At 36.6% G+C, this 27,637-nt stretch overlaps 1 protein-coding gene and 1 long non-coding RNA gene across 3 annotated transcripts; one reads left to right on the top strand and one right to left on the bottom strand.

Moving 5' to 3' along the window:
- The first annotated feature begins 373 nt into the window (after positions 1-373).
- terfa (telomeric repeat binding factor a) lies at positions 374-27,616 on the top strand. 2 transcript variants are annotated; one of them, XM_065290079.2, is made up of 15 exons: positions 374-601; positions 821-916; positions 999-1,123; positions 1,375-1,467; positions 1,953-2,090; positions 3,072-3,190; positions 3,415-3,900; positions 4,254-5,237; positions 15,289-15,459; positions 20,168-20,269; positions 20,454-20,597; positions 24,728-24,826; positions 25,043-25,119; positions 25,987-26,018; positions 27,201-27,616. In XM_065290079.2, the coding sequence occupies exons 1-15, from the start codon at positions 454-456 to the stop codon at positions 27,357-27,359; spliced, it is 2,973 nt and encodes a 990-aa protein (XP_065146151.1). In that variant the 5' UTR covers positions 374-453; the 3' UTR covers positions 27,360-27,616. The 2 variants fall into 2 exon arrangements, with proteins under 2 accessions (XP_065146151.1, XP_065146150.1); XM_065290078.2 differs by having other exon boundaries at positions 375-601; positions 1,950-2,090.
- LOC135779361 (uncharacterized) lies at positions 21,291-24,039 on the bottom strand. Its single transcript, XR_010544777.2, has 3 exons — positions 23,675-24,039; positions 23,401-23,485; positions 21,291-22,997 (listed from the first exon to the last, which is right to left on the bottom strand). It is a non-coding gene; the product is annotated as an uncharacterized lncRNA (long non-coding RNA).
- Positions 27,617-27,637: the final 21 nt, after the last annotated feature.

The following is a 27,637-nucleotide window of genomic DNA, read 5'->3' as shown; positions in this document are numbered from 1 at the left end:
TGCTGCCATCAAATGGTTCATTTAGATCAGCAAAAACAGCAAAACATACAGAAAAGTAGACTACATTGAGATTTAATTTTATCTAAACCCGAATAAAACAAGTTATTATGTTAGAATTAAAACAAGAATAATTCTCATAGTCCTCTCTCAGATTTAACTGTATAATTACAATGCGTTTGAGTTTGCAATGGCAAAAATTAAGTCCCTAAAATCCAGCTCATCTCGGTTTTTCATCTGAAATTTAATCCGGACCAGTTTCCGTTGTGTGTAAATGTTTTATGAAGTATTTTTTATTATAACTATGTCACTCCTGACCAATCAGATGCGAGGTTTTACGCTGTGTCCCGCCCACCTTAATGTAGGCTTTGCATCGCTTTTCGCGGTGGAATTTCAATGCGCGTTCATTGAGGAAGTTGTTGCGCGCTGTGGCGCGTTCGCGTTAAACCCGCCAGAATGAGCGAGTGTAGAAACAGTTCGGACAGTCTTCATTACGAGCAGATACTGAACAGATGGTATTTTGACTATCAGGTCTTTAAAGCCTTTAACGCCTTCAGAAATGGAAATTTTACAGCGTTCACGGAGTTTATTAACATTGTTGAGGGTAAGTGTCACGAGCGCCAGTTTGTTTACATGAGCACGAGCGCGCATGTGTGTTAGCTTTAGCATGTAGCTTAACTTACGAATTACGCCAATAACACCGTAAAGATCATTGTGTTAAGATTCAAACTTTGGTTCACTTAAAATGTCATAGTTAAACAAATAAACCACGGTTAATTTTAGTCAGGTTATGATGTTGTTCATGCATTATGTAAACTCGCAGATGTGGTGGTCAGACCCATGGATGGACGCAGTGACATTATTGTCAAGCTTCGCTTCTTGCAGTTTCTGTCCAGGATCAATCATGGAGATCGGTTCGGTGAGTGAGAGCACGTGATCAGATGATAACAGATGTGTGTTTGTGATGTTGAGAGTAATGTCTGTGATTGTTTCTGGTGTAGACATCACGTTTGAAGACCCCTTGACTCCTCTTGAGTCTGCTCTCAATGTACTGAAGTCCATATGCAGAGACATGAAAGTCCCTCAGCGAGACCATGATCACATATCAAACTCTATCAAAGAGATGGTGAGATCATAACTAAAACTAACCCAGCTCTTCAGATTGTGCTACTAGATCTATTCTGCATCGATAGATGTTCTTATAATGCTCTGCACACTGCATGTACACTACACTTGATAGTACACCTATATTATCAGCTCTATACTATAAACCAGTATAAAGTGTATTCTTCACTGCAAAGACATTCACATGATCTATAAATACTGGGTGTTAAATATCCTCAAGACACTTAACAGATGATTGTGTTTATTTTGCAGCTGGTTATTGTTTGTATCAAGGGTGGAGAGTTTGAGAGAGCCCAGCAGATGATCCATAAACACTTTCCCAAAGGGATGGATTCAGCTGGCAAGGTAACTTCTCATAGCTATGAAATGTTAAAGTGCAGACACGGTTTCAAACATGATTGAGGTGGAGTTTGGGGGCAGTATTCTGTAAATATTTTACAATTGACTTAAAATTCAAATGAAATAAGTTTTAAATATCAGTAAAACCGACTATTGGTCAAGTTTAGGTTAATATCAAGTAGCAACTATTAGAAAAGAGATTTCTGAGGTCTGAGTTATACAGTGCAAACATTCAATGATGTAAACAATTGCATATGTTTTTAATTAAAGGATATCTATAATATTAGTTAATGCCATTAAGATAAATAATTTGCGCAGGAGTGAATCAACATAAAGTTATCACACAGTGGTGTGGATGCTAATATATTTATTGTTATATTTATCATTAAAATGTGAACGACCCTTTACAAGTTTATATGTGAGTTTCTTCTGCTTCTTGTCTTTTTTAATACTGGTTTCTAACGTGTTGTTTATTTTGTGTTTGTTAGAAGAAGCTGTACATGAATCTGATCAGAAATCGGCGTCGTTCTCATTCAATACTGCAGATAAATTCATACAGTGACTTTAAACAGGACATGCTGGATTTCATTGAGAGACTCTACAGTATTCCTGAACCTTTCCTCATCAAGGTCTGATCCGTCTCTTATTAATCTCTCTATTCATGATGTTTTATATGATAAATATAAACCTCTAGGTTAGCAGTGTTACAGGCTTACTTAGGTCGTTCCAGTTTTGTCTCTTTTTTTTTCGTGAGGACATTTCAGACTTATGTTGTTTTCATATCAGGCTGTTAGTAGATTTAAAACAAAACAGGATCACACGTTTGATAATCATTTGTGGATATTATTGTGATGTAATTTGTCAATGTTTTTTTTTTAAAAAAAACTAAGGAGCTTTTAAAGTATTTTTATTGCTTATAAAAGCTAAGCACGTGATGAGATATTTTTATAGGAAGTTATCTTCACATGGGCTCCATAAACATCTAATCAATGGGATTATGGATTCTGCGATAAATAAAAATTTAAAACACTTACAGATTTTCTCCATTAAGATCATCTTCACAAATAAATACAACTTTTTTGAAGTCTAAATTAATTTACTAATGAACATACAGCTACAAGCAAACTACACCACAGACATTCGACTCCAACATCATCACCACCAAAGAAATAGAGGATGAATCTTTTTTGGGAATTGTCCATGTTTTTGAGTTTTTCATGCATGATGATGTTTAACATCTGTGGTCCCATGTAGCAACTTTTAAGCCATCGCACATTTTAAGACACGTAAAGTGTTAAAAAAGGCACATGTGTGTTTATTTTGCATATTGAAATGTTAAATTATCTTGAGTTTGTGTTGCCCCAAGATCTTATTTAAACCCCATTAAAAAAACAACAACATTGATTTTGAGAGGAAAACTGAAATGCTTAAACACATTTTTGTGTTTTGCCTACAAGAATAGATCCTTGCAGGATGGCATTTATATTTTATAACTTTATATGACTGGATTAAACGGAGAGTTTACCGAAAATGAATTTATTTACTCCCCCTCAAGACATCTAAGATGTATTTGACATCATTATAAAGATGATTGTGTGTTTGTGTTAAAGATGCTGATGAGTCGAGAAATACGGACGGCGAGCGATGAGTCTCCTCAGATCAGCGGCTCTGTACAGAATCACAATACAGCAGAAAACACCAACATCTGCTCCACATCACCTCCATCTGGGTACAGACGCTCTTTACATCACTACTCAAACACTGATCTGTGGCCTGTGCATATCAGTCTGTCAGTGTTTTATGTCATCTGTTTGCATTAGAGCTGTCAATCAGATATGTTCTTGTACTCCATGTTTGTAGTGATAATGTCATACAGTATTTGCTGATTATGTGTCTATGACTGCCGTATGATTGTCATTCTTGTGTTATTTTTATGTATTTTCTGTGCATTAGCTCAACGTTACCTCCTGCGGCCTCAGCGCATGTGAGTTTGCAGAATCTGCGTCTGGTTTACAGTAAACTCAGCGAGGTGTACGGGGTGAGCGTCCCCTTCTCACAGCTGCAGCAGGAGGTGGAGAATAAAGCCCTGCTCGAGTACAAGAGACAGACCGACACCGAGCTTCATCTGGTGCTGTCTGAGACGCAGCCGGAGTCAAATGACACAGACCAGGACTCTGAGAGGATGAAGGATGTGGAGGTCCACCTGGAGCTACAGAACAACCGAGAGCAGGACTCTGAGGCTGTGAAGGACATGGAGGTCCCCGGAGAACAGTGTGCTCCTGTACAGCCCCGCTACAATGGAATGACCATATCTCGCTTAGTACTGGAGGATGACAGCCAGGTCAGTGAGAACGAGTCTCAGGATGATGTCATGGCACAAGATGAAGAGTCCACACAGATCACGCCGGTCAGATCCTCTCCACGGACACAATCTGGCAGGTATGTCAATGAACCCTATCTACCATCCTTACTCGCAGTCCTGGTTTTATTGTGCACAATTAAAGGTGGGGTGCACGATCTCTGAAAACCAATTTTGACAATTGAAATCACCTAAACAAACACGCCCCTACCTCAATGGAGTCTGGACCTTCTTTTGATAGACCCGTCCCACACATACGCAACCCAGGCAATAATGTTGTTCAGTAGACACGCCCCTTACTGCTGATTGGCTACAAGTGTCTTTTGGTACTCGGCCCAACTCCCTTTTCTAAAGCGTTTCTCAAAAATCGTGCACTCCTCCTTTAATTGGTCATTTCAGAAAAAGTTACTTGAAATAGAAATGTCTTTTCCAGACGCAGAGTTCTTAGTCCAGAGTCTCATCCTGAGACTCCAACACGTCAGACGCGTCACAGCTGCTCTACATCTGTCAGTCACACACATCCAGGGAAACGGAAAGAGACTCCAACACGTCAGACGTGTCAAAGCAACCCTCTGTCTGTCAATCACACGCATGCAGAGCAAACGAGAGAAACTCCACCACGTCAGACGCGTCAAAGCAGCTCTCATGCAGAGAAACTGAGAGCGACTCCAGCACGTAAGGCGCATCAAAGCAGCTCACCGTCTGTCAGTCACGTGCATGCAGAGAAACAGAACCAGACCCCAACGCGTCAAAGCAGCCCTCCGCCTGTCAGTCATGCGCATGCAGAGAAACAGAACCAGACCCCAACGCGTCAAAGCAGCCCTCCGCCTGTCAGTCATGCGCATGCAGAGAAAAAGACAGAGACCCCAAAGCGTCATACGCGTCAAAGCAGCTCGTCGTCTGTCAGTCACATGCATGCAGAGAAACAGACAGAGACCCCAACGCGTCAAAGCAGCCCTCCGTCTGTCTGTCATGCACATGCAGAGAAACAGACAGAGACTCCAGTGCGTAAGATGCGTCACAGCAGCTCACCATCTGTCAGTCACACGCATGCAAAGAAACAGAGCAATACCCCAGTGCATCAGACGCATCACAGCAGCCCTCTGTCTGTCAGTCACATGCATGCAGAGAAACAGAATGAGACCCCAGCACGTCAAAGCAGCTCTTCGTCTGTCAGTCATGCGCATGCAGAGAAACAGATAGAAACTCCAACACGTCAGACCCATCAAAGCAGCTCTTCGTCTGTCAGTCACCCGCATGCAAAGAAACAGAACGAGACCCCAGCACGTCAAAACAGCTCTTCGTCTGTCAGTCACGTGCATGCAGAGAAACAGAGAGAAACTCCAGCACGTCAGACGCGTCACAGCAGCCCTCCGTCTGTCAGTCACATGCATGCAAAGAAGCATCGCAACAAGAGGTGAGTCTCAGCCCTTCAATGACCTGCTAGATGATTTGATTGTAAAAAAAAATTTAAAGCCTTAAGTGAAATTATCAAACCCTCATTTCTCTACGATTTTCTGACGCAGAGATATAGGCATTTTTTTGTTGTTGTTTCTAGGGGACCTCTGTTTAGTTGCTAGGGAGTGAATTGTCATCCAACAGTGATTATACAGATGTGGCCTTTAAAAATGCGCGTCTCTGAGACCAGAATGCCGCGGAGACTTCCGAAATTCTGCGAGATCCCGCAAAAGGGGGGTTCGGTGGGGGACGCAGGAAATATAAAAACCTGTAGAGGGCAGGCGTGTTTCTTGTAGGCCATACTGACGACAATGTGTGTGCTCGACTTCATGCTGAGCGTATACTGTATGATATTGAAGTAACATGACACGGATTATCGATAGACTTTGATGTCATACAAATGCATGCTTTTTGGCAAACATTTTGTTGGCGAAGTTTTCTTTTGCCAGTTACATAAACAGTCACATATTCTTCATAAAAATCCGACTCAAACGCGCATCATTTGTCTTATTTTTTTCCGTGTACTTACAGTAGAAGAGACGTGATGTATGATAATCGAGTCTTATAACAAAATAATTCGCGAAGACCTTTGAAGAGACCGAGCGCATTTACGCAATATCATTAACTAGTTTATCTAATTTTACATTTAGTTCATTTTTGCATCTGAACGTTTTAATAGCTTTAACATGGTTGTGGTGCGCTTTTCTGCATTACTGAACAGTAGGCTACTTTTTATATTATCATGTTTCCCTTTACATTGTATGAAACACGATAAAAAGTATGCATTGGTGTTTAATACATTTCACTGAGAATTTGTATAATATGTTACACTTGTACTAAGGAAATAAAATCATATTGTGAGTGTAAATATTCATAAATTCGAGGAGTTTCTGAGGTGTTTGTCATCGGCAAAATGCGCAGTTTCTTTGTTGCCGATTAAAAACCGTTGGCTATGTGATTGTTTAAAATTGACATTTTTTCTACTTATTATTAATTAATTTTTTGCCTACATTTACTCAAATAATATCAATGTGAAAATATAAGTAAATCATACTTCAAGTTAGGCGTAAAACTAACACATTTTTTATGTCAAATAGAAATAATAATAATTTGAAATATGCAATTATTACAGTTTTAAAAACTTAAATATATTACTCTGACCTTTTTAAATATATTGACTAAAATAATCTGTAAATGTAATACTTATATTATTAAGGCGTATACATCAAATAATATATGTACATTTTACACAAAATATCTGTTCTATTTTTAGTAATTTATTTTCCAACTAAAAAAATCGCATTACTGCATTAAGAGATTTTATTAAGTTACTTTAATCATTTATTTTAGAGATATTTACAAAGCCACTGAATCAATTTTAACAGTGTGTAGCTACATTATGACCTTACGGTAGACTATTATTAAATGCATATAAATAAAAATATGTAAAACTAAATAAAAAAGATATCATACACGGACTGTATGTAAGCATACGTTTTCTTGTTCGGTGCACGTGGGTTTAAATGCCGTTTTTCTAAAGAAGAATTTTAAAACTTTATTGGTGGTAGTTGAGAAGAATTCCTTTTTCCATTTCTAAATCATTTTGAGCGCAATATAAATATATCATATTGTTATTCTTATTATATAAGAATACGCAATTTTTACAACATTTTTAACATATATAAAATATACGTTAAGCATGTTGTGTGTATTTCCTAATTACAAGCTTTTGATGAAATTGCACCAAAACTAAACATGCATAAAAACATAAAAAAGTCATTTAAATAAGCGAAAAATCTTTTTTATGAGCTCAAAATTTTGAATATAATGTGCTATTGCTGAAAATTGCCCATCTCTAAAGGAGAATATTCATCTTTAAAGTTTAAGAAACAAAAAAGTACTGATAAGCATTCTCAAATATATATATATATATATATATATATATATATATATATATTCTGCAAGCACTCATTTATCCATAATGATGTAATTTATTTTTTAATAACATATTGTCGCTGTCGGGCAAAGATACTCTCTGGACACCAAGACCATGTCTATGGGTTCAAGAATAACAAAATATTGGCCATTTGAAACTCGAAAGTCATCACTTTATTTTGTCCCATTGTTTTCCATTTTGCGTGTGGTAAAACTCCTGTGCGCGTCGTTCAAATTCATTGAAATTTCGTTCACTTGTAGTTTAGCAAGTATGTGTAATACAATTTCAATAATGTTTTTACACTGCACATCGTCTGAGGAAATCCGAAGTTGCGTCGAGGGGAACCAAGCTGACAGCCGCGACAGCAGAGATTGTCACGTACCTACAAAAGGGTACTGGAACAAGTTTGCATCTGACCTGCAGCGATATCATTCTGGCTTGGTGGGATGTCAGCCAGCGAGAGTCCTCTGATTCTGACCTTGTTCTTTTACTCCTCAGAGTCTAAAACCAGGAGGCCATATTAAGTATTAGAGCAGCTATGGTTGCGCGTTTCACACACCTCTCCAAACCACGTTGTTAACACCATGCTTGTTCGACTTCATGCGGCGCCGCAAGAACCGACAGCCGGATGACGTCAGAGTACCGCGAGAATGATTCAAGAAATCATATTTCGCCTCGCTCTCGCGATACTGTGACGTCTTCCGGCTGTCGATTCTCGGGGCGCCGCATGAAGTCGAACAAGCCTATTGACAGCAGCAAAAGCTACGCATGCGCTTTTAACTTGTAAAACTCAATGGTGTATGGGTAATGTAGTCTCTGCTCTCGGTGGGACGAATTAGGTAGCTATTGTGAAGGGCGCTTTGAAAAGCGGCAGCGCAGCCAAATAATTAAATTAAGCCTCTGATTTAAACAGATGTGCAAATGAGCGTTCTGGTACGCTAGAAGTACGTTCTGGACGCAGGGAGAGTGGTACGCTCAAGAGCTATATTTGGAAGTGGCGGTACTGAGTACTGGCGCCTACCGGCCCACATTAAAGCACTGGTGGTAGCAAAGGTAGACGGCCCTTTAAAAAGCAAAAGAAAGCTGATAAAAATGAGAAACCTACACTGAAATAAATTGGAGTAGGATTTAGGCTACTTAACAAAATCTAAGCATTTTTCACTCAGAAAAGGCTAGTAAATATAAACAAAATTATCAGCAGCTTTAACTTTATTACTTTTTTAATTTTAATTCACTCTTTGTTTCAGCGATGTTTATAAATATACTATATTTTTGCATTTTGATGACAAACTGTTCAACACTGAAAAGAAACTAATGTAATCTTCCTGATTTAATCACGTAAAACACAAGTCTAAACACAAGCACCACTTTTCTGAATGATGATAATCACAAACATCCCAGAGTTTGTAAACCAATTGTTTGTAAAACATATTTAATGCTAACTTTACTTAAAAATTCAGAAAATATTTTTTACAGTGTATAAATAAAAAGACATGAAGGAAGATAATTCCAAAATGTAATTAATTGTACATGGTTTAGCTGCTTGTTTTAGCAGCTACCAGTGACACAGAGTCAAGAAATTAAAAACCACCCACTCCTAGGTCTGCCAATTCTTTGCCAACCCCCAATGCTAATCGATCACCTCATCAAAGAAAACCGGTTTATCCAGTTTTCAGCAGCGTGTTGGGTTTTAATATCAACCCTTGCAGTTTCTTTGTTAAAATGTAATTTAAGCAAATAGGCCTAATACATACGCTGTATGTTATTTTAAATGAATGTTTATAACTTATAAAATTAAGTGGATATCAGGTAACTTAATTTGACATATGTTGATATAACCTACACTGTAAAAAATCCAATTAATGAAATGTTGGACGGGCAAAAATATATAAGTTAAACCAATTTTTTTGTTTGAGCTAGTTGAGAAGACATATTATTTTAAATCTAGATAAATCTGTGTTTAAAACATTAAATGAATGGTTATTTTCAAATCCAGTCAACATTCAGAATGGCTAATGTTGACTGAACTAATTAAGACAAATCAGGTAAATATGTGGAGTTATGACAGCTATGTTTTCTGACAGCAAAATGCTCCTAATATTACTGTTATTTGGTCACAAAATGTAATTGTAAGAGTTGTTCAGGCGTGAATGTATGTGCTTAAAGTTTAAATATGCGGTCGGTTAATAAAGATAGCGTCTATTTAAACGTGTGCTCTGACACTTTCGGACGGAGATGAGCTCCATATGAGCTCCAGAAAATCACCGGCGCTTAAGCGCTCACACCCCGCCCAGCGCAGCCTCGGCAAGCGCATCAGAAATCGACTGCTGGCTCTGATATCTCTGTGGCGTTTAAACGTGATTTAATTCATTTTAATTTCTCATACTTAACAATGAAAGGGTTATGTTTTAACCCTTGTTGCTCATGTTGCTGGTACTTTGCCTTAAAGAGTCAAAGGGCGTTTCTATGCTGCGCAGACAGTTCGGCAACGAAGACATCAAAGTACCGCGAGAGCAAGTCGAAATGTTACAAATGGTCCGACTTTACCTTTGCTCTCGCGGTACTCTGATGTCATACGCCGACAAGTCAGCGCCGCACCATTTAAAGTCGAACACACAAAGCGTCAAGGCAGGGCCGCTGGAAGTCATTTTGAACAGGGGGTGCTGTGAATTTTTTTTACCAAAAAACCTATGAGCCTATAGGCCTATTTAAAATACATTTTAAAAATAAATATATTGAGATTTACTACTTTATTGTCATATACACTTCAGGGCACACAGCCAGGGTCTGAAACACACAGACATCATCAGTTCTCAGATGAATATACGCTATTAATCAGAAGCAAAAATACTTATCCCAGGGGGAATTACTTTCGTTACAATTTACATACAACATATAATATTATAACAACATATAATATTAATTAAACTTCACAATTTTCAATGTCCATGCGGACGAACATATTTTACTTTCGTTTTTAAGTTAGAATCACACGACAGATGTAAAACATTCTCACATTAACATACCTAGTATATTTTTATATAGATCTTTTTTTTACTAAATAGTACTATTACTGTCTTTTTTAAACTTATAAATAATTCATAATTTGAACAAAAATAATGATGGGTTTAGTTCTGATATTGTATACTTTTATAAAGAAATACATGGTGTATAATTACATTTTTAGAATAGGCTTTATAAGGTTTGTACTGTAAAAATACTTTATTTGTTACAAACAAAAGATAAAGAATTTACAAACGTGTGGAGAGCCATTTCAGCACTTGGACATCGAAATGTTTTTTTTTAAAGAATTACTTAAAATGTTTTCTCATCTCACCATATCTACAGGTGCAGAGTCATTATATACAATAAATCCGTTGGGTAGCATTTAAAAAAAAACATTTAAAAGTAGATGCATTTGTTTAAAACAAAGCATTTATTTACTTAGCTTACAGATGAACTTACAGATGAAGCAGCTATTTAAGCCTTCTAACCTCTCATAATTGGTCATCATTTATGTCCAAGAGACTCAATAATAATCTGTTACATTTTAATCCTTTAATTTTTCATATTAAAAAGCGTTTTTGTGCTGCTGCGCATCCATGTATGTAATAAACAAACCCGCGTTGTCATTCCGTTAATACGCATATTATCAATGCGCTCTTTACTCGCGCAGAAAAAACTCGCGTTTTCATGAGCTAGGGGACGAATGTCCAGGAAGTTCAGTATTTCTGTGTGGGCATGCATCAGGGGAAGGTGTGTGAGTCTTTTCTGGGTCATGGTGCTGCTTACCAATGTCTTCAAAAGACGCAAGGCAAAGAAAGTGCGCTCGGATGAGGCCACGGATAGGCACAGACAGTAATGAAATTAAAATCCAAAACACACGTAATAACCTACGTGTGTCAAAAATAATTTCCTAAAATATTCATAAGTAATATATCAATTGTGCAAAATATTTGTACTTAAAAAATATATATTTCTCGCTTTCCCGCGACCATGCTTCAAGGTCTGAAGGAAAGGATACCTGCCCGGATCCCACGCACGCATCTGCAGTTATATACATTTTACAAAACCAGTATTCATTAGATTTTAAGAACTTTTTTGCCACTTTTAAAACTGTAAAACTAAATAAAAAAGATATCATATGCCGATTGAGCATGTAAGCATATGTTTTCTTGTTCGCTCCACGCAACACGGGTTTAAACGCCGTTTTTTTTCTAAAGAATAATGTTTAAACTTTATTGGTGGTGGTTGAGAATAATTTATATTGCAGAATAATGTATATTGCATTTTAGCGCAATATAAATGTATCATATTGTTATTCTTAATATAAAAGAATACTAATATATTTTTTACAACATTTTTAACTTTAAAACATACATATAAAGATGCTTTGTACAATAGCTTTGCTTCTGACAACAATTTTCTGTAATAAATCAGTAAATCAACCACAAAATGTGTTGAAAGTGGCGAATAAAATGCTTGTCAATTCAAACAAAGGTGTATAAAACCGCTTTAATTAACAATAACTAAACTGTGCTCTTTTGCATACCTCTACTTTTCTCATTTCTTTCTTTATACCACCTTTATCTTTTTAAAATCTTGCCACTTTTAGAAATAATTTGTTTGCATTTATTGTATACTGCACACTTTATTTGCATCAACTATACCCATAATAACATTTTCTACGTTTTTCTTTCAATAAAAATAAACATATTTATTATTGTCTTAACTTAAAACTTTGTTTTTTAATATATATATTAGATTTTATATAAATACGTTTTAAAAGTGTTGACTGCGAACGTCTGAGATAAGATATCTGGAAGGACCTATAATATACGCCTATAATATATGTACGTTTTAAATTAAAATGTCTGTTCTATTTCTAGCCATTTATTTTGTTTTGACCAACTAAAAAATACATAAGTGACATTAAGAGATTTTATAAAGTTACTTTAATCCATTATTTTAGTAATATATTTACAAAGCCACTGAATATTTTTACTGTTATGAATAACGGCTAAAAGGATTAAAAAAAATCATAACACTGACTGCCTATATGCGCAAGAAAGGTATTATTAAAGTTTTAAATATGTCAAACTAAATAAAGATATCATATGCCCACTGTACAGTATGTAAGCATAGGCCCATGTTTTCTTGTTCGCTCTGCGTGGGTTTAAACGCCGTTTTTAAAGAATATTTTTTAAACTTTATTGGTGGTGGTTGAGAAGAATTCCTCTTTCCATATGTAAAGCAATTTAGCGCAATATACATGTGTCATATTATTGTTCTTAATATATTAAGAACAATAATACTAATATATTTTTACAACATTTTTAACTTTAAAACATGTATTTTTATACCACATGAATCTCTTTAAAATATTAATACTTTTAGAAAAACTGACATAATTATTAATATTATGAACAAACAATGAAACGGTGTCAAAATTCGACAACACAAATAATTAAGATATTCATTGTAAATAGAGTTAAGTGTATTAGGCTCACACTAAATTCTTTGTTGCACTTAGTATAAATGCCCATTGCACGTACAGTCATCTTAATATATGTATGCGCTGTTATGCTGGCAAGAAGTGGTTGACGTCACTTTGCTGTTTTAATAGAAATGTTAAATATTCAGCAATGCCCTTATTAACTTCTGGAAACAACCGCAATGACAACGCATATAAAAATGTAGTTTTTTATGCGCCACCTGGTGGATTTTCTGTGAAGCGAAACACATTAAGGGAAAAGGGAAAGTAGCCCCCCCGAAAACACTTGCAGAATTCTGCGTGACTCCGCGAGACGATTTGGCGAATGCCGCGGGAGAAAACGCGCATTTTTAAAGGCCACATCTGTACTCCAAGCCACAAGTGAAACAATATAACCCCCATGTCTCTACAATGTTCTGATGCAGAGTTATAGGCTGGTTAAGCTCGCTAGTACAGTTTAATCTTAGCCACTGTACTCTACAACTTTTGTTGTCCACCCATTTTTCTGATTTAAACAATTAACCTGTGAAAGCTCTATATACAATGAGGAAAATAAGTATTTGAACACCCTGCTATTTTGCAAGTTTTCCCTCCTAGGAATCATGTAGGGGTCTAAAATTGGTTTGCACACACTGCAGGAGGGATTTTGGCCCACTCCTCCACAAAGATCTTCTGTAGATCAGTCAGGTTTCTGGCCTCTCGCTGAGAAACACAGAGTTTGAGCTCCCTCCAAAGATTCTCTATTGGGTTTAGGTCTGGAGACTGGCTAGGCCATGCCAGAACCTTGATATGCTTCTTACAGAGCCACTCCTTGGTTATCCTGGTTGTGTGCTTCAGGTCATGTTGGAAGACCCAGCCTCGACCCATCTTCAATGCTCTAACTGAGGGAAGGAGGTTGTTCCCCAAAATCTTGCAATACATTGCCCCGGTCATCCTCTCCTTAATACAGTGCGGTCGCCCTGTCCCATGTGCAGAAAAACACCCCCAAAGCATGATGATACCACCCCCATGCTTCACAGTAGGAATGGTGTTCATGGGATGGTACTCATCATTCTTCTTCCTCCAAACACGTTTAGTGGAATTATGACCAGAAAGTTCTATTTTGGTTTCATCAGACCACATGACTTTCTCCCATGACTCCTCTGGATCATCCAAATGGTCATTGGCAAACTTAAGACGGGCCTGGACATGTGCTGGTTTAAGCAGGGGAACCTTCCGTGCCATGCATGATTTCAAACCATGACGTCTTAATGTATTACCAAAAGTAACCTTGGAAACGGTGGCACAAGCTCTTTTCAGGTCATTAACCAGCTCCTCCGGTGTAGTTCTAGGCTGATTTCTCACCTTTCGTAGGATCATTGAGACCCCACAAGGTGAGATCCTTCATGGAGCCCCAGTTCGAGGGAGATTGACAGTCATGTTTAGCTTCTTCCATTTTCTAATGATTGCTCCAACAGTGGACCTTTTTTCACCAAGCTGCTTGCCATTTTCACCATAGCCCTTTCCAGCCTTGTGGAGGTGTACAATTTTGTCTCTAGTGTCTTTGGACAGCTCTTTGGTCTTGGCCATGTTAGTAGTTGGATTCTTACTGATTGTATGGGGTGGACAGGTGTCTTTATGCAGCTCACGACTTCAAACAGGGGCATTTAATTTAGGATAATAAATGGAGTGGAGGTGGACATTTTAAAGGCAGACTAACAGACTTTTTTAATCTGTTGCTAGGGTACCTTTGTTTGGTTGCTAGGGAGTGAATTTGACATCTGATGCATCTGTGAATTTATTTCAACCACAAGAGAAACAATCCAGCCCTGTGTCTCTATGATTTTCTGATGCAGAAATATAAGTCTTTGTTGTTCTGTTGCTAGGGTACTTTATTTGGTGGTAGGGAGTGGATTGGCAGTGGCCAATGATGATTTTCTATAGGCTGATTTCCACCTCCATGTCACCATGACATTCTGATATAACTGTTTGAATTTGTGTTGTTAGGGGCGTGGCTTAATACCTCTGTAAGGATCCTGAGAGATGTTTAGATGCATTACTTGTGTGCATTTGGGGGCAAAACAAAGAGCGCTGATGTATTTTAATATATGACAGTGCAAGTGTTTTACACTGGCAATGACGCCTGTGCTTGGGTTATTCATTGAAATCATTTCTCATTCATCTACACCATGGTACCACCCAGGGCTAGCTTTTAATTTGAATATACTTCATAGTGATGCAAAAGGCATCAATTTTCTACTGTTCTGTTTTTATACTGTTATATTTGGAAGGGTGGTCCTCAGATGTTTTTTTTTTAACAATCATTGGTGGGCCGTGAACAAAAGGTTGAGAACCCCAGAGCTTGAAGATGTGAAGCAGAGACCCTTTATCTGGATCTTTCTATACTGTATTTGGTTACTGTCCATGATCTTAAAATATTACAGCTGCACACAGCAAGACATAAACTAGACTTAGATTATCTGCTTTATGTTGTAAACCAGTGAAGTTCATAAATGTGCTCTTTGTTTTATTCTTCTCTCTTGTTGTTTTTGTGATGCATTCAGTCCATACTTAAAGGTTTTCTGCATTGAAATCTTTCAGGCCCAGAATTGTCAGCAGTCCAGAATCTGAACTTGAGGAGCAAACAGAAGCTCAGAGAGAAACTCATAACAGCAGATCTACATCTGGAGAGAAACCGAGAGAAACTTCAGCGCGTCACAGCAGTCCTCCGTCTGTCAGTCACACACACAGAAAGAAACGACAGAACAAAAGGTTTGTTCCCCGAGGGGTCGTTTATTAGGGACTTTAAGCAACAGCCTCTGGTGGAACGGCAACGGCATTCTGGCGATGTATTGCGCATGCGCGAATTTAACTGCTACTTTGCGACGTTCTACTGTAACGGTCTACTACGGGAGAACAGCTGATTTGTGGTAGTCGCTACAATGTGACAGATTATGTAAATAAATGTTATGATTCATGGCATATGACATTGTAATTGCATCAGTTTATGATTCTACCTCAAGTCTTTTATATAATATGCATTCAAATGTTTTAAATGTAAGCTACTTTTAAAGATTTTTAAGTATTCAACATTTTCAGTATTGCTTAAATCTAGGTTTTTAGACTTATTTACATCATACAATAGTAAAAACTCTTCTTCTGACAAAAGATTGTCATGTAATGCCAAAAGCAATCCTTCTCTTGCTTTTTTAAATGACATATTTTTGTATCTTAATAAATGAATTAATACCGCGTTGTGCTGTCATGTTTACGGTTGCTTAGTGATTTTTACGTTCTTGGCTACGGCAGTCTGACAGTATACTTCCAGTCGCCGTAGCCGTTCCATTCCCAGCTGTTGCTTAAAGTCCCTATTATTTTGCTATAACCTCTACACCAGTGGTCTCTTACATGATGCTCCCTCTCTGTGTTAATCTGATTACATCTGCTATTTTTATTTATTTATTTATTTAGTCGGGACAGTGCACATTAATGAACAGTCTAACATTACTGTAAAGACTGTAAATGAGCCAGGTTATAGCATAAATGCTAATTTTCACCTGTAGTCCCGAGGCAGAAAAACAACAACAACATACAAACTAGTGCATCACGACAGAATATAACCATATACAATCAAACAAGTATCACATTAACACACATTCAGACAGATTATATTACTTCAATAAGACTAGTTACACACAGGTCATAGACTATAAACTATAAATCACTCTTAAATCCCACATACTGATCATATAAACACCTTTATACCATGGTCTCATTAAATACTTGATTCTGATTGGCTGGAAGGTGTGCATCAAAACCGTTTAATGCACAGGTAGTTCCAGTCAGTTTGATTACAGTTAGAAATTAATCCGCTACCATAAACATTGGTAACCATAGTAACACAGTTACACTTGCAGAGAGAGCGAGAGAGACAGAGCGAGACGTAAGTGCGTCTCTTTTTAAAGTGCGCCGGTTTTATTTCACAATTTACATAAATAAATAAATGACATGATTAGTTCAAATAAAGATTGCCTTGTCACTGTCAGTGTTGCCTGTCATTCATAAATTATTTTAATAAATCAATTAAAGAATCATTAAGTTAGCTATATGCTTAAGCAGAGGCGTATCCAGCATTGAAGGACATTCGGGGCTTAGCCCAGACCATATTAAATACAGGGAACACTCAAAGAGTGTATAAAGTGTATAATAAGAATATTAACGTGATCTGCAGCATATAAAAGTGTACTCACCTAATCGCGGCGGGTCGCAGGAGTATTATTTCCATAAGAACTTTTCTCTCAAGTAGATTTTTGCACGTGAGTTTTACTCAGACATGATGACCTGAATGAGCTGATGATGTCACATAACCGCCAAAATTAGATTATTAAACTGCTGCGCCGAAGGAATAACGATCAAGTGATAAATAAACCTACAATACTGTATACCTACTGTATAACCATCTTATTTATGCACCATACAGAACGTCTAAAACTAAATATAAACGTATTGCTGCTGGAGACTTGCCATTGGCTGTTGTAATTGAATAAATAATGAGTTCAGTGTAAGAAAAGATTACAGGGGCTATTTTGGGGATGTTTTTATAAATATTATTTTGTTTCATGGTATTATGTTTTATATTATTACGTTTAATGTAATAATGCGTTAAATTATCTGATTTAAATATTAAAGATACTTTTTTCAAGTTACCGTTTTGTAGATCAGTGTTTCCTTTCCCGTAGCTAAATAAGATCTCGTTAGCTCCTCCCCTACCTGTTGCATATTCAACAGAGTGGCAGAAACGGAGTAGCCCATAGGCTCTGGAGTCGCTCTCTGTTTCTCTGGATGTGAATGATTGACAGATGCTGTGATGTCATGATGAACTTCTGTCTGACGCTCAAAGTCTGAGTCTGAATCACAGACAACTATCAACCTGAAATACAAATAAAGTTTGGTTACAGTGCTCTTAATGTATTCACTTATTGACTGATTTGTGTTTATTGTGAATTAAACTAAAGTTACCGACTGCAGCTTTAACTAAAGTGAATCTGAAGTGACTTTATGACACTGAAAAGATACAAACACATTAAATATCATCTCTCAGATGATGAATGCACCTCTTGTCCTGTTGTTTGTCTGGTGTCTACTATGGGCTACTATGGGAGTAGCCCATAGTAGCCCATAGGCTACCGACAGCAAAGAAACGTATTCTATAGGCTAGATTTTTTTAAGACCTAGCCCTATGTCTATTTCTGACAGACTGTATGCAGTAAAGCCAAAGCACAATGAAAAAATACAACATGATTTAAAAGGTTTACATAGGCCATTGTCCGGTTTCATATTTGTCAATCACCTTTTCAAAATACATTCGGGGCTCAAGCCCCGGGAAAATTCCCTGGCTTAAGCAACGAGGGGATAGACAGCCACAGGTAACTCGCTCACGCATCTCTCTCTCTCTCTCTCTCTCTCTCTCTCTCTCTCTCTCTCTCTCTCTCTCTCTCTCTCTCCCTCGGGTCCTTTCAGTTCTCTCTGTCTCGCTCTTTTAATAATGAATTTAAATAAATATGATAATTCATTAAAATAAAAGCAATACAATGTAGGGCTGTCAAAATTGCTCAAAAATGACGTTCGAATATTCTCCCTAAAAAACCCACGAATATTCGAACTATTCGAATATCTGGTTGCCCATTTTTTCAACGACGTTAACGACGTTTAACCACGCATTACGTCAATAACAGGACAAATTAATATAAAGAGACATAACTACTTCTATAGGTAGTCTATTTAAGTTTAAACATATTTGACAACGTATATTACATACACAAAACAAGTAAATTAAGAGACATCAAAATGATATGGTACCTCGGTTACATTGCTTGACAAAACTCCCTGATGCCTGCTCCATCCACGACACTGATCGGTCTCATGTCCTTACAAATGAACGAAATTAATTTCTCCATTATGACCTCTTGTTGTGTTGCAGACAAATAGCTTGTGGCGGGCGATGCAAAGTAAGTGTTGACGTGACTGTTTAGCTGGAGTTCCACAATTGTGGTCTCGTACACACTGCAAACTTTCAGGAGTGACAACCGCATTTAAATGTGAAAATATGATGATTGACACGGAGATAACCATAGCAACGGTCTGCCGTCTCACATGCTTATCACTCACAGCTTTGATGAAAATAATTTAAGAGCATTATGTTTTGCAATAAACCTCCGTCGTGTCATTGTGTATTGTACGCATTTGTGAGGCTGCGCGCGCTCTTGCAGTGTTGCCAGGTCCTCGTCTTTTTTGTACTCACATACCATTTTAGCGCTTAACCGTTTATGGCTTTTGGCTCATGAAGCGATCAAGTTTTTGGTGTTGTTAAAATGTGAAGGTGCCTGTCCCAATATTTTGATCTTTGAGGTAAAGCGTTTGGATTTATTTTGGTTTATTATTGGATTTTTCTTGTTCGCTGTTTTTTTAGTGCAAGATCTGGCAACACTAGTCAGCAAACGCTTGTGCCTCTGTCATTCTTTGTACCGCGCATACAGAAGACTTTTCCCCCTTGTAATAATTTATTTCTTCAGAAGAGAGACCTGTCATGTCCATGATGCACGTTTAAACACTTTATTAACTAGTTGTTCATTTCGGTTATGTAGGCTACACACCATGCAAAGTTTCTGTAAACGCGGTTGTCACTGCAGTTTGCGGGAGTTAATGCGGTTGTAGAATGCGATTGTCAGTCCCGTAAATTACTTTCAATTTCTGCCATCTTCCATGCAAGACACGTCAACTTTTAACAGTGACAGACAGTGTGACTACTGTGACCTGTTCCTGAACCAGGCGCATTAGTGCGCCCACTTACAAAGCAGACAGGCACGCCTCTACTACCGCGGGCTTTAAAAAAAAAAATGTATTCGAATATTAATTTTCATATTCGAAATTCGTTTTTTTTTTTACTATTCGAATATATATTCGAATTTAGAATATTCGTTGACAGCCCTAATACAATGGCACTACTTTATTTTAAGCGGACGGACTGCGAGCCTTAACTTAAGAAAATGACCGTCATTTTTACCCGTCTGTTAAAAAAATACACTGTAAACATTAATTACAGCTTTAACTTGGCAAATAACCAAGGTATAAGCGGGATAATCCACGGCTAGCCATGCATTAAAGGGTTTTAATGCACTTCGCAGAGGCAACCACCCTCCGCTACGCGTCGGGTGGTTCTTCGCCTCTACGTCGTGCATTAAAACCCATTAATGCATGGCTAGCCGTGGATTATCCCTTACTTAATCCACTGTAAAAGCATCCGTCACATCTTAAAACATGAGATGAGTCTTCTAGTGAATATACTGTAGGGTTTACATGAATTACTTTAGTTGTGCATCATGGACTTCTCTAAAGTGATGTGAGACAGCTGCTGCTTCATCTGTTGTTTTTATTTATTTATCTGTGGACAGAAATGTGAAGTGTGTTTGTGTTTTTTTAGGAACAGAATTGCTCCTGGTCCAGAATCTGATTCAGATCAACAGACAGAAGATGAGACCGAGACTCCTGTACATCAGACACCAGACAAACAACAGGACAAGAGGTGCATTCATCATCTGAGAGATGATATTTAATGTGTTTGTATCTTTTCAGTGTCATAAAGTCACTTCAGATTCACTTTAGTTAAAGCTGCAGTCGGTAACTTTAGTTTAATTCACAATAAACACAAATCAGTCAATAAGTGAATACATTAAGAGCACTGTAACCAAACTTTATTTGTATTTCAGGTTGATAGTTGTCTGTGATTCAGACTCAGACTTTGAGCGTCAGACAGAAGTTCATCATGACATCACAGCATCTGTCAATCATTCACATCCAGAGAAACAGAGAGGGACACATAACAGCGGCGGGAAGAAACATAAAGACAAGAGGTGATGAGGAGAATAATGAATGTGTGATTCTCTTTCTCTTCTTATCTTCATAACTGAGCATCTGTGATTGTATTCAGTCTGTAGTATGTGATCCTGTCTGTGAAAACCCAACTAAAACTGATTTTCTGTAACATAAACTCATTCTAAATCATGTGAAGAACATTCAGTGAAAAATCATCTTGTTATCTTTAATATAGACTGAATAAGATCATGACAAAGATTGAGATCAATGAGTGAAAAGCACTGTGTTCATGTCACATTTAAAACAGAGATAACTGATAGAAGTAAATAAATGCTTGCATTTAAATGTCTTATTCTGAAAAGCCCACAAAAACAAAAGCTCTAAAAAAAATATGAATGTTTCCCAGGTGAAAAAGAAATATATTTAAATAGTATTTTTTGGGACATACTTAATATATTTAAAAGCTACTATACTAAATGCATATTAAATGTATTATATTGAACCCACTTCAAATATATTAAATGCATTTCAAGATATATTTAAAGTCAATTTTAATCTATTTGCATTATATTTAATAAATTGAAATTGTGTTAAATTGGAACAACTTCAAATATATTTAGTGCAATTTAAGTGTACTTCTTTAAAATTCATTTGAAATGCACTTCTCATACACTTAAAAATACAGTTAGAATACATTTAAAGCTTAATTTAACTGTGCTTTAGAACACTTTAATAGTACTTCAGCATATTAGAAATATACTAGCATTACATTAATAGAAATGTATTAGCATTACACTTCTATTTTATTATAAAGCTGTTTTTAATATTTAAAATGTTATATTAAAATCATTAAATTTTAAGACACATACACAGATTTTGAATACAGAACAATTTAATATACTTCATATTGTGTTGTGTACATTACAAAAATACCTAAAGTAAATTAATCAAGCACAGAGACATACATAATCTCTTGACCAAAGAGAAACATATAAAACAAATATCAGAGAAATGCAATTACAGAGCTACTTCTATCAAACTGTACAACATTAACATTAAATGTATTAATGAAAAGTACACTATGAATATGCAATCACTAAATATTCATAAGCAATGATTATATAATAATCATAATGTAATCTCTGCATAAAAAGTTAATGAAAAAAAAATGTTTAAGTGCAATTTAAAGACGGAGTGCACAATGTTTGAAAAACGCTTTGGAAAAGGAAATTGGGCCGACTACCAAAACACACTTGTAGCCAACCAGCAGTAAGGGGCGTGTCTACTAACTGACATCCTTGCCGGGGTTGCGTATGTGTGTGGTGGCTCTATCAAAAGAAGGTCCCGATTCTATTGGGGTAGAGGCATGTTTGTTTAGGTAATTTCAAATGTTAACATTGGCTTTCAAAAATAGTGCACTCTGCCTTTAACCAACTTAAGATAAACCTATAAAAAGCTGAACTAAAACACAAAACAGTTTAGATGTCACATGTTTAAGTGGAGGGTGACTTCTTCTTGCAATTCAGACACCGTATTAATTGAAGACTGCTTTATCACACGGGCTGTGAAAAGGAAACAGAATATACCAATTAACCAATAATGAATGAACATTTGGATATCCATGTTTAAAATAAATTGGCATAGATATGCATGTATGGAAGTTTTGTTAACTTCTCAGTTTACCTTTTAAAGCTTGACTGTGTCCTCATCAAGCGTGTCAGTTTTATCTGTCAGAGCACTCTACAAGTGGGAATGAAGATAGGATTAGAACAGGCTCATGAAATAAAGCAACCTGTGTGTATTACAGGATATGTTTTACATTGATAATTGTGTTTTATTTGAACCTAGATCATTTTCCATTGTTTGTCTATTGTGGTCTTGCAAACTTAAGGTTCACCTCTGTTTAAGGAGATTTAAGGAAATCAGAAATGATGCCAAACAGGGCTCCAGACTGCTATCAAATGGTGGCATTTTGCCACCTAAATTTGAGAGTGTGCCACTGAATTTTACATCCGGTCGCACATGTGCGACCAGCAAATTTGACCTTTTTTTGTGATATGACACTAATTTGAAACAGCACATTGTACTTTCTGAATCTATAATTAAAGTATTTATTAGTAATACAGTCTAAATTAGTAGACATGTGAATATTTGGTTAGCATGTTGTTTTACCGTGTGTGCCCCTAAATTTTCTGGTTGCGCCCCTAAAATTTTCAGTTGGGGGCCACTGTGCTCCTAGTAAAAAAAGTTAGTCTGGTGCCCTGCCAAATGGTGCAATGATGACTAGGCCAAGTCCCTTACAGCTTTACAGTAAAAAACGTTTTTTTTTATAAGAATAATTCAAAAGGACAGAAATTAGCCATCTGGAATGGATGTGTTGCAAACGTTTTTCTTCACTCCACATTTGCCCCGATTCAAAAATTTCAATAGCAGTTGATCTGAAAAACAACAGGCAGGTAAATGATGATTATAATGATTTGTTTTCGTTTTAAGATTTACTTACCCCGAGTACAATATATTAAGACAATATAATATAATCAAACCCAGCCTCTGCAGTTTTACAATCTCTCATAAAAGTATCCCTTCTTACAATGTCATTTTTGTGTCCATATGTAATTAGAAATACATTTAAAAATAAACAAAAAAGACAATAAGGTTGTCAAGATTGAACTGATATAAACATTAGCCATTGAACATTACTGGAGTTCTAATAACCATATGGTCATATCATGGTATTTTCAGGTAAGACAGCTCAAACATTCATTTTAAACTAACGTTAGCGTTGCAAGAGAAACATTAGAAAAACTTAAACGTGAAATCAAATAGCAACAACAAACTTACCACCAAGAATAAGTCTTTCTATGCGCTATATCTTCATTTGTTCCTGTCTACTTGGGATCTGGTTGGTCATATTTATGTCGCTGTGCTAAAAAAAATGAAAGGTTTTAATGATTTCTGAAATGCTTAAGAGAAATGCCTAACGTTAGTCAGAAAATAAAGATGTTCCACACGCAACCATAACGTAACATAAAGAAGCTGGGTTAAATGTAATGTAATGTTTTACTTATTTAATAGTTAACTAAATAAAGAAATGTGAAAATCTGTCATCACTTACCCTCGTGTTGTCTCGTTCATCTCCAAACAAAAAGCGAAATACTTTTTCCCTCAACGTCAGATCCACTAAAACTGCTCATATTTTAAATCGAGTTGTTTTATCTTAGTCCTCTGGTGAAATATGATCGCCGATTAATTAAATAAATACGTTTAATGCAGAGTCGGCATCTAATTTAACAGTTTATACGTTTAATGCAAGCAACCGCATGCACCGTGAACAACTGAACTAAACTGAACAAGTTTCAAATAGCACCGTGACGTGTTACTATGACAACAACCAATCAGGTTTAGTCACGTGTGTCACGTGTGTTGTTTGAAATTAAACACTAGCAAACGTAAGATTTTAAGCAAATCTTTGAAAAAATAGTTTATTGTGCAATCGGAATGATATAATGTTGAAATGCTTGAGGAAAGTTCAATGTTAGCTTATTACAATTAATGAATCATGTTTTGAAAAAAGTATGTTTATTCAAATATACTAAAACTTCACTAGAAGTACATTTGTGTTTAGCATATTTCTTAAAAGTGTAATTATGCATATATTTATTACCAGCATACTTTTAGTACACTTAATATAAATACATTAAAAATATTCTTAAGTTTAGCATATTTCTTTAAAATGTAATTAAGTATATATTTATTACCAATGTACTTCTAGTACACTTAATACAAATACATTAAAAATATTCTTAAGTTTAGCATATTTCTTTAAAATGTAATTAAGTATATATTTATTACCAATGTACTTCTAGTACACTTAATATAAATACATTTAAAATATTCTTAAGTTTAGCATATTTCTTAAAAATGTACTTAAGTATATATTTATTACAAGTGTACTTCTAGTATACTTTTAAAAAATATGTTTAAATGCAATTTAACGTATTTTTAATACACTTCAAATAAGTATGTTGGAAATACAAATGTATTATAAACATACTATTTGTATTTTAAGTATATTTTTAATACATTAAATACTACGTCTTTTTGACCTGGGTTTATATCAGTGTCGTTTGTTTTAAAGACTTCTCTACATGAATCTTCTGTATTTCAGGCCGAGGATTGTGAGTGATTCAGATTCTGATTCACAGCGAGAGACGAACTCACATCTGTCCTCCATCATAGAAACACACACAGAGAAACAGCGTGAGAGGTCATTGATCTGTCTTAGATGTTTTATTGTGTGTGTGTGTGTGTGTGTGTGTGTGTGTGTGTGTGTGTGCGCGCGTGCGTGCGTGCGTGCGTGCGTGCGTGCGTGCGTGCGTGCGTGCGTGCGTGCGTGCGTGCGTGCGTGCGTGCGTGCGTGCGTGTGTGTGTGTCATATGTCATATAAATGAATGAAGCGTGTGGACTCTGATGTTTGTGACAGGACCAAAAGATGGCTGAACATCTCAGGGACTCGTGAGGATTGGAGTGATGAGGAGTCGTTGTTTGGCCCCGCTGCAGGTAAATCTTTCAGTATTATTAACTGATCATGTTTTCATGTGTAATCCTTTAGGTGATGTGTAGTTAGTTAGTTAGATGGGTTATCCATTAGAAACACAACACTGATCAGAAGTTTGTGCTGCTGCTGATGATGTTGCTGTGTTTATAAGGGATGAACACAAACTACATATATGTGCAAAATTATGTTCAAATTATGATGATGAAAACTAAGAGTCCAGAGCGTACAAACTGCAGTTCTGTTGACTCAATTCCTAATAATCTCACATCATGAGCTCTGATTTAATCATAAGGATATAATCTGCCCTGATCATCACCTGAAACATTGCTGCTGAAAGTGATTATATGGTGATAAATCAGTGCATCCCGAGGGGCAACCTATAGATCTCTCTGATGAAGCCAATACAGAAGTGACTTAAACTGCAATTCATCCCTGGTCACTCCAAAAGTCAGTCAATACCCACAAACCCATTTACAGCAGAAAATAATCTGTTTACAGCCTGGTACAAAATGTGTTTTTTGCCCATCATGACAACTGTGAGGGCGGTGAACTTCTTTGTAAGTCATGGGTTTAAATTATATTACGCTTTAAAGTTCTGCATAATTAAAGGCGTGGCCACTTGAGTGACGGGTGAACTTCCCTTCTGTCATTAAGAGTCGCGCTAGTGGGTGTGGTTTCAGCAACCAGCCCCCTCAGCTTCACTCACGTCCCGCCTCTTTAACCATTTTTGGTTATCCGTGAGTGATGTGCGGGGACACGCTACCAAGATGGCGACTGCATATTTTTTACAGTCTGTGGTGCATTCCTAATATTTCAAGATGTGAATGCAAGCTTATCTCTTCATCCTGCATCTCTTTCTCTGTTTCAAGGTTCATCACGTAAAGAGAAACAAACCAGAAAGGTGAGAATGAATATTTGTTGTAGGGCTGTCACTTTTGAGAAAAATCTAATTCGAACGGATTTCGAATATCATGCAATGTATCCGAATATATTCGAATATCTAGGCGCCGCCCCCCACGCGCATCAAAAACCCACCGTAATGGAGATTCAATCACAAAATTATTAACAGTGACAGTCATACACAGGGTTGTCTGGATTACTTTTTACTTAATGTTTTAAACAGCAGGTTATCAACTTATGAATAACAAACTTATATATATAAAAAAAATGATTCAGAACAGTTACAAACAATAACGTGACAACTTAAATAGGAGCAGGAGTATATGCAGACGCAAACGGAATTCGCGCCCACAGATTTCGGCAGAAAACTCCGCGGAATTTCGCGGATTTAATGCCCATCATTTACAAGCACACATATCCCACGCTTGAGCGTGTTTGTGACCAGAACTGTCATTGACAACAAGCACACTTATACAAAGCCTATCCCCCGCGTTTGTGAGCCATCATTCACAAGTACATTAACCCTGCGCGTGCTGTTTGCTTGCCCGTTTTCAATTATAGAGAGCACAAACCCTTTGATACTTAAGATGAAATTAAACTTATAGATGAGTTAATCAGATCTCACTTGAATCTGTCGTCTATGTGACGCGCGACAGTCAGCACATGATCATTTAAAATCCGTTTACAAGACAAATGCTGTTGTTGTTTAATATAAAGTTTACATTGCGTTGTAAAAATGATGAAATTATCTTCATACATGCTAATTTCATAATGCGAACGTATTAACACAAGGTATTCTGCTATAATATTTAACACTATAAACAATATGTCATTTTATATACAAACTATAATTCTATCTTGACATGCACATGAGGTTCATTTTAGTCCCATTTGATTCCCTCTCGTGCGCACAGTTGCTGTCGTCGGTCTCACTCTCAGCCTCCTTCCTATTACGAGGTGTTACTGTAAAAAATGCGCTACACATGGCATTTAAAAAAACGGATGGTTTATTTATAGTTCGAATACGGATATTTCACGTCATGTTCGAATGCATATTCGAATATCGAATAAAAAGTGACAGCCCTAATTTGTTGTCATTAATTCTTTCAGAGATAAATTGAATTTGATTTCTGGTTAAAGTTATGAGGGATGTTTAATTGTGTTTTGTGTGGTGTTGTTGCAGAAGTGGACGGTTGAAGAGTCAAACTGGTTAAAGGACGGCGTGCTGCGTTTCGGCGAGGGCCGATGGGGAAAAATTCACTCGGCGTTCCCATTTAAAGACCGCACACCCGTAAACCTGAAGGACCGCTGGAGAACCATGAAAAAACTCAAACTTGTGTAACAGCTGATTTGCTGTCAAGCTCTTAACTTTTCACTGGGTTAAAAAAATACTGGAATATACCTTTTTATAAAAAAACATTTGTAAATTGTTCCTAAATGCTATTTTAAAAAAGTTTTACTTTTTTTCTTTTTTGTATTAAACGTTTGACACATTTGTGCAACGATGTTGTTTTGACAGCGTTTTAAGAATTAGTGTTTAATTAAAACTGAACATTCACATTTAACTGGTGTAGTATGTAAATAAAGTTACACATCTCATTTCTGGAAGTTCAACAGTTT

The sequence above is a fragment of the Paramisgurnus dabryanus genome, chromosome 1 (assembly GCF_030506205.2).
Source record: "Paramisgurnus dabryanus chromosome 1, PD_genome_1.1, whole genome shotgun sequence".
In the NCBI taxonomy this organism is placed as follows: domain Eukaryota; kingdom Metazoa; phylum Chordata; class Actinopteri; order Cypriniformes; family Cobitidae; genus Paramisgurnus; species Paramisgurnus dabryanus.
This window is presented reverse-complemented; position numbering and strand designations above follow the sequence as displayed.

What these genes read in the sequence shown, in the direction of transcription:
- terfa (XM_065290078.2), top strand. Translation starts at nt 454, where the DNA reads ATGAGCGAGTGTAGAAACAGTTCGGACAGTCTTCATTACGAGCAGATA. An exon ending in TCCACATCACCTCCATCTGG is followed by an intron (nt 3,191 to 3,414) that starts GTACAGACGCTC and finishes TCTGTGCATTAG; the next exon opens with CTCAACGTTACCTCCTGCGG. An exon ending in GTTGTTTGGCCCCGCTGCAG is followed by an intron (nt 25,120 to 25,986) that starts GTAAATCTTTCA and finishes CTCTGTTTCAAG; the next exon opens with GTTCATCACGTAAAGAGAAA.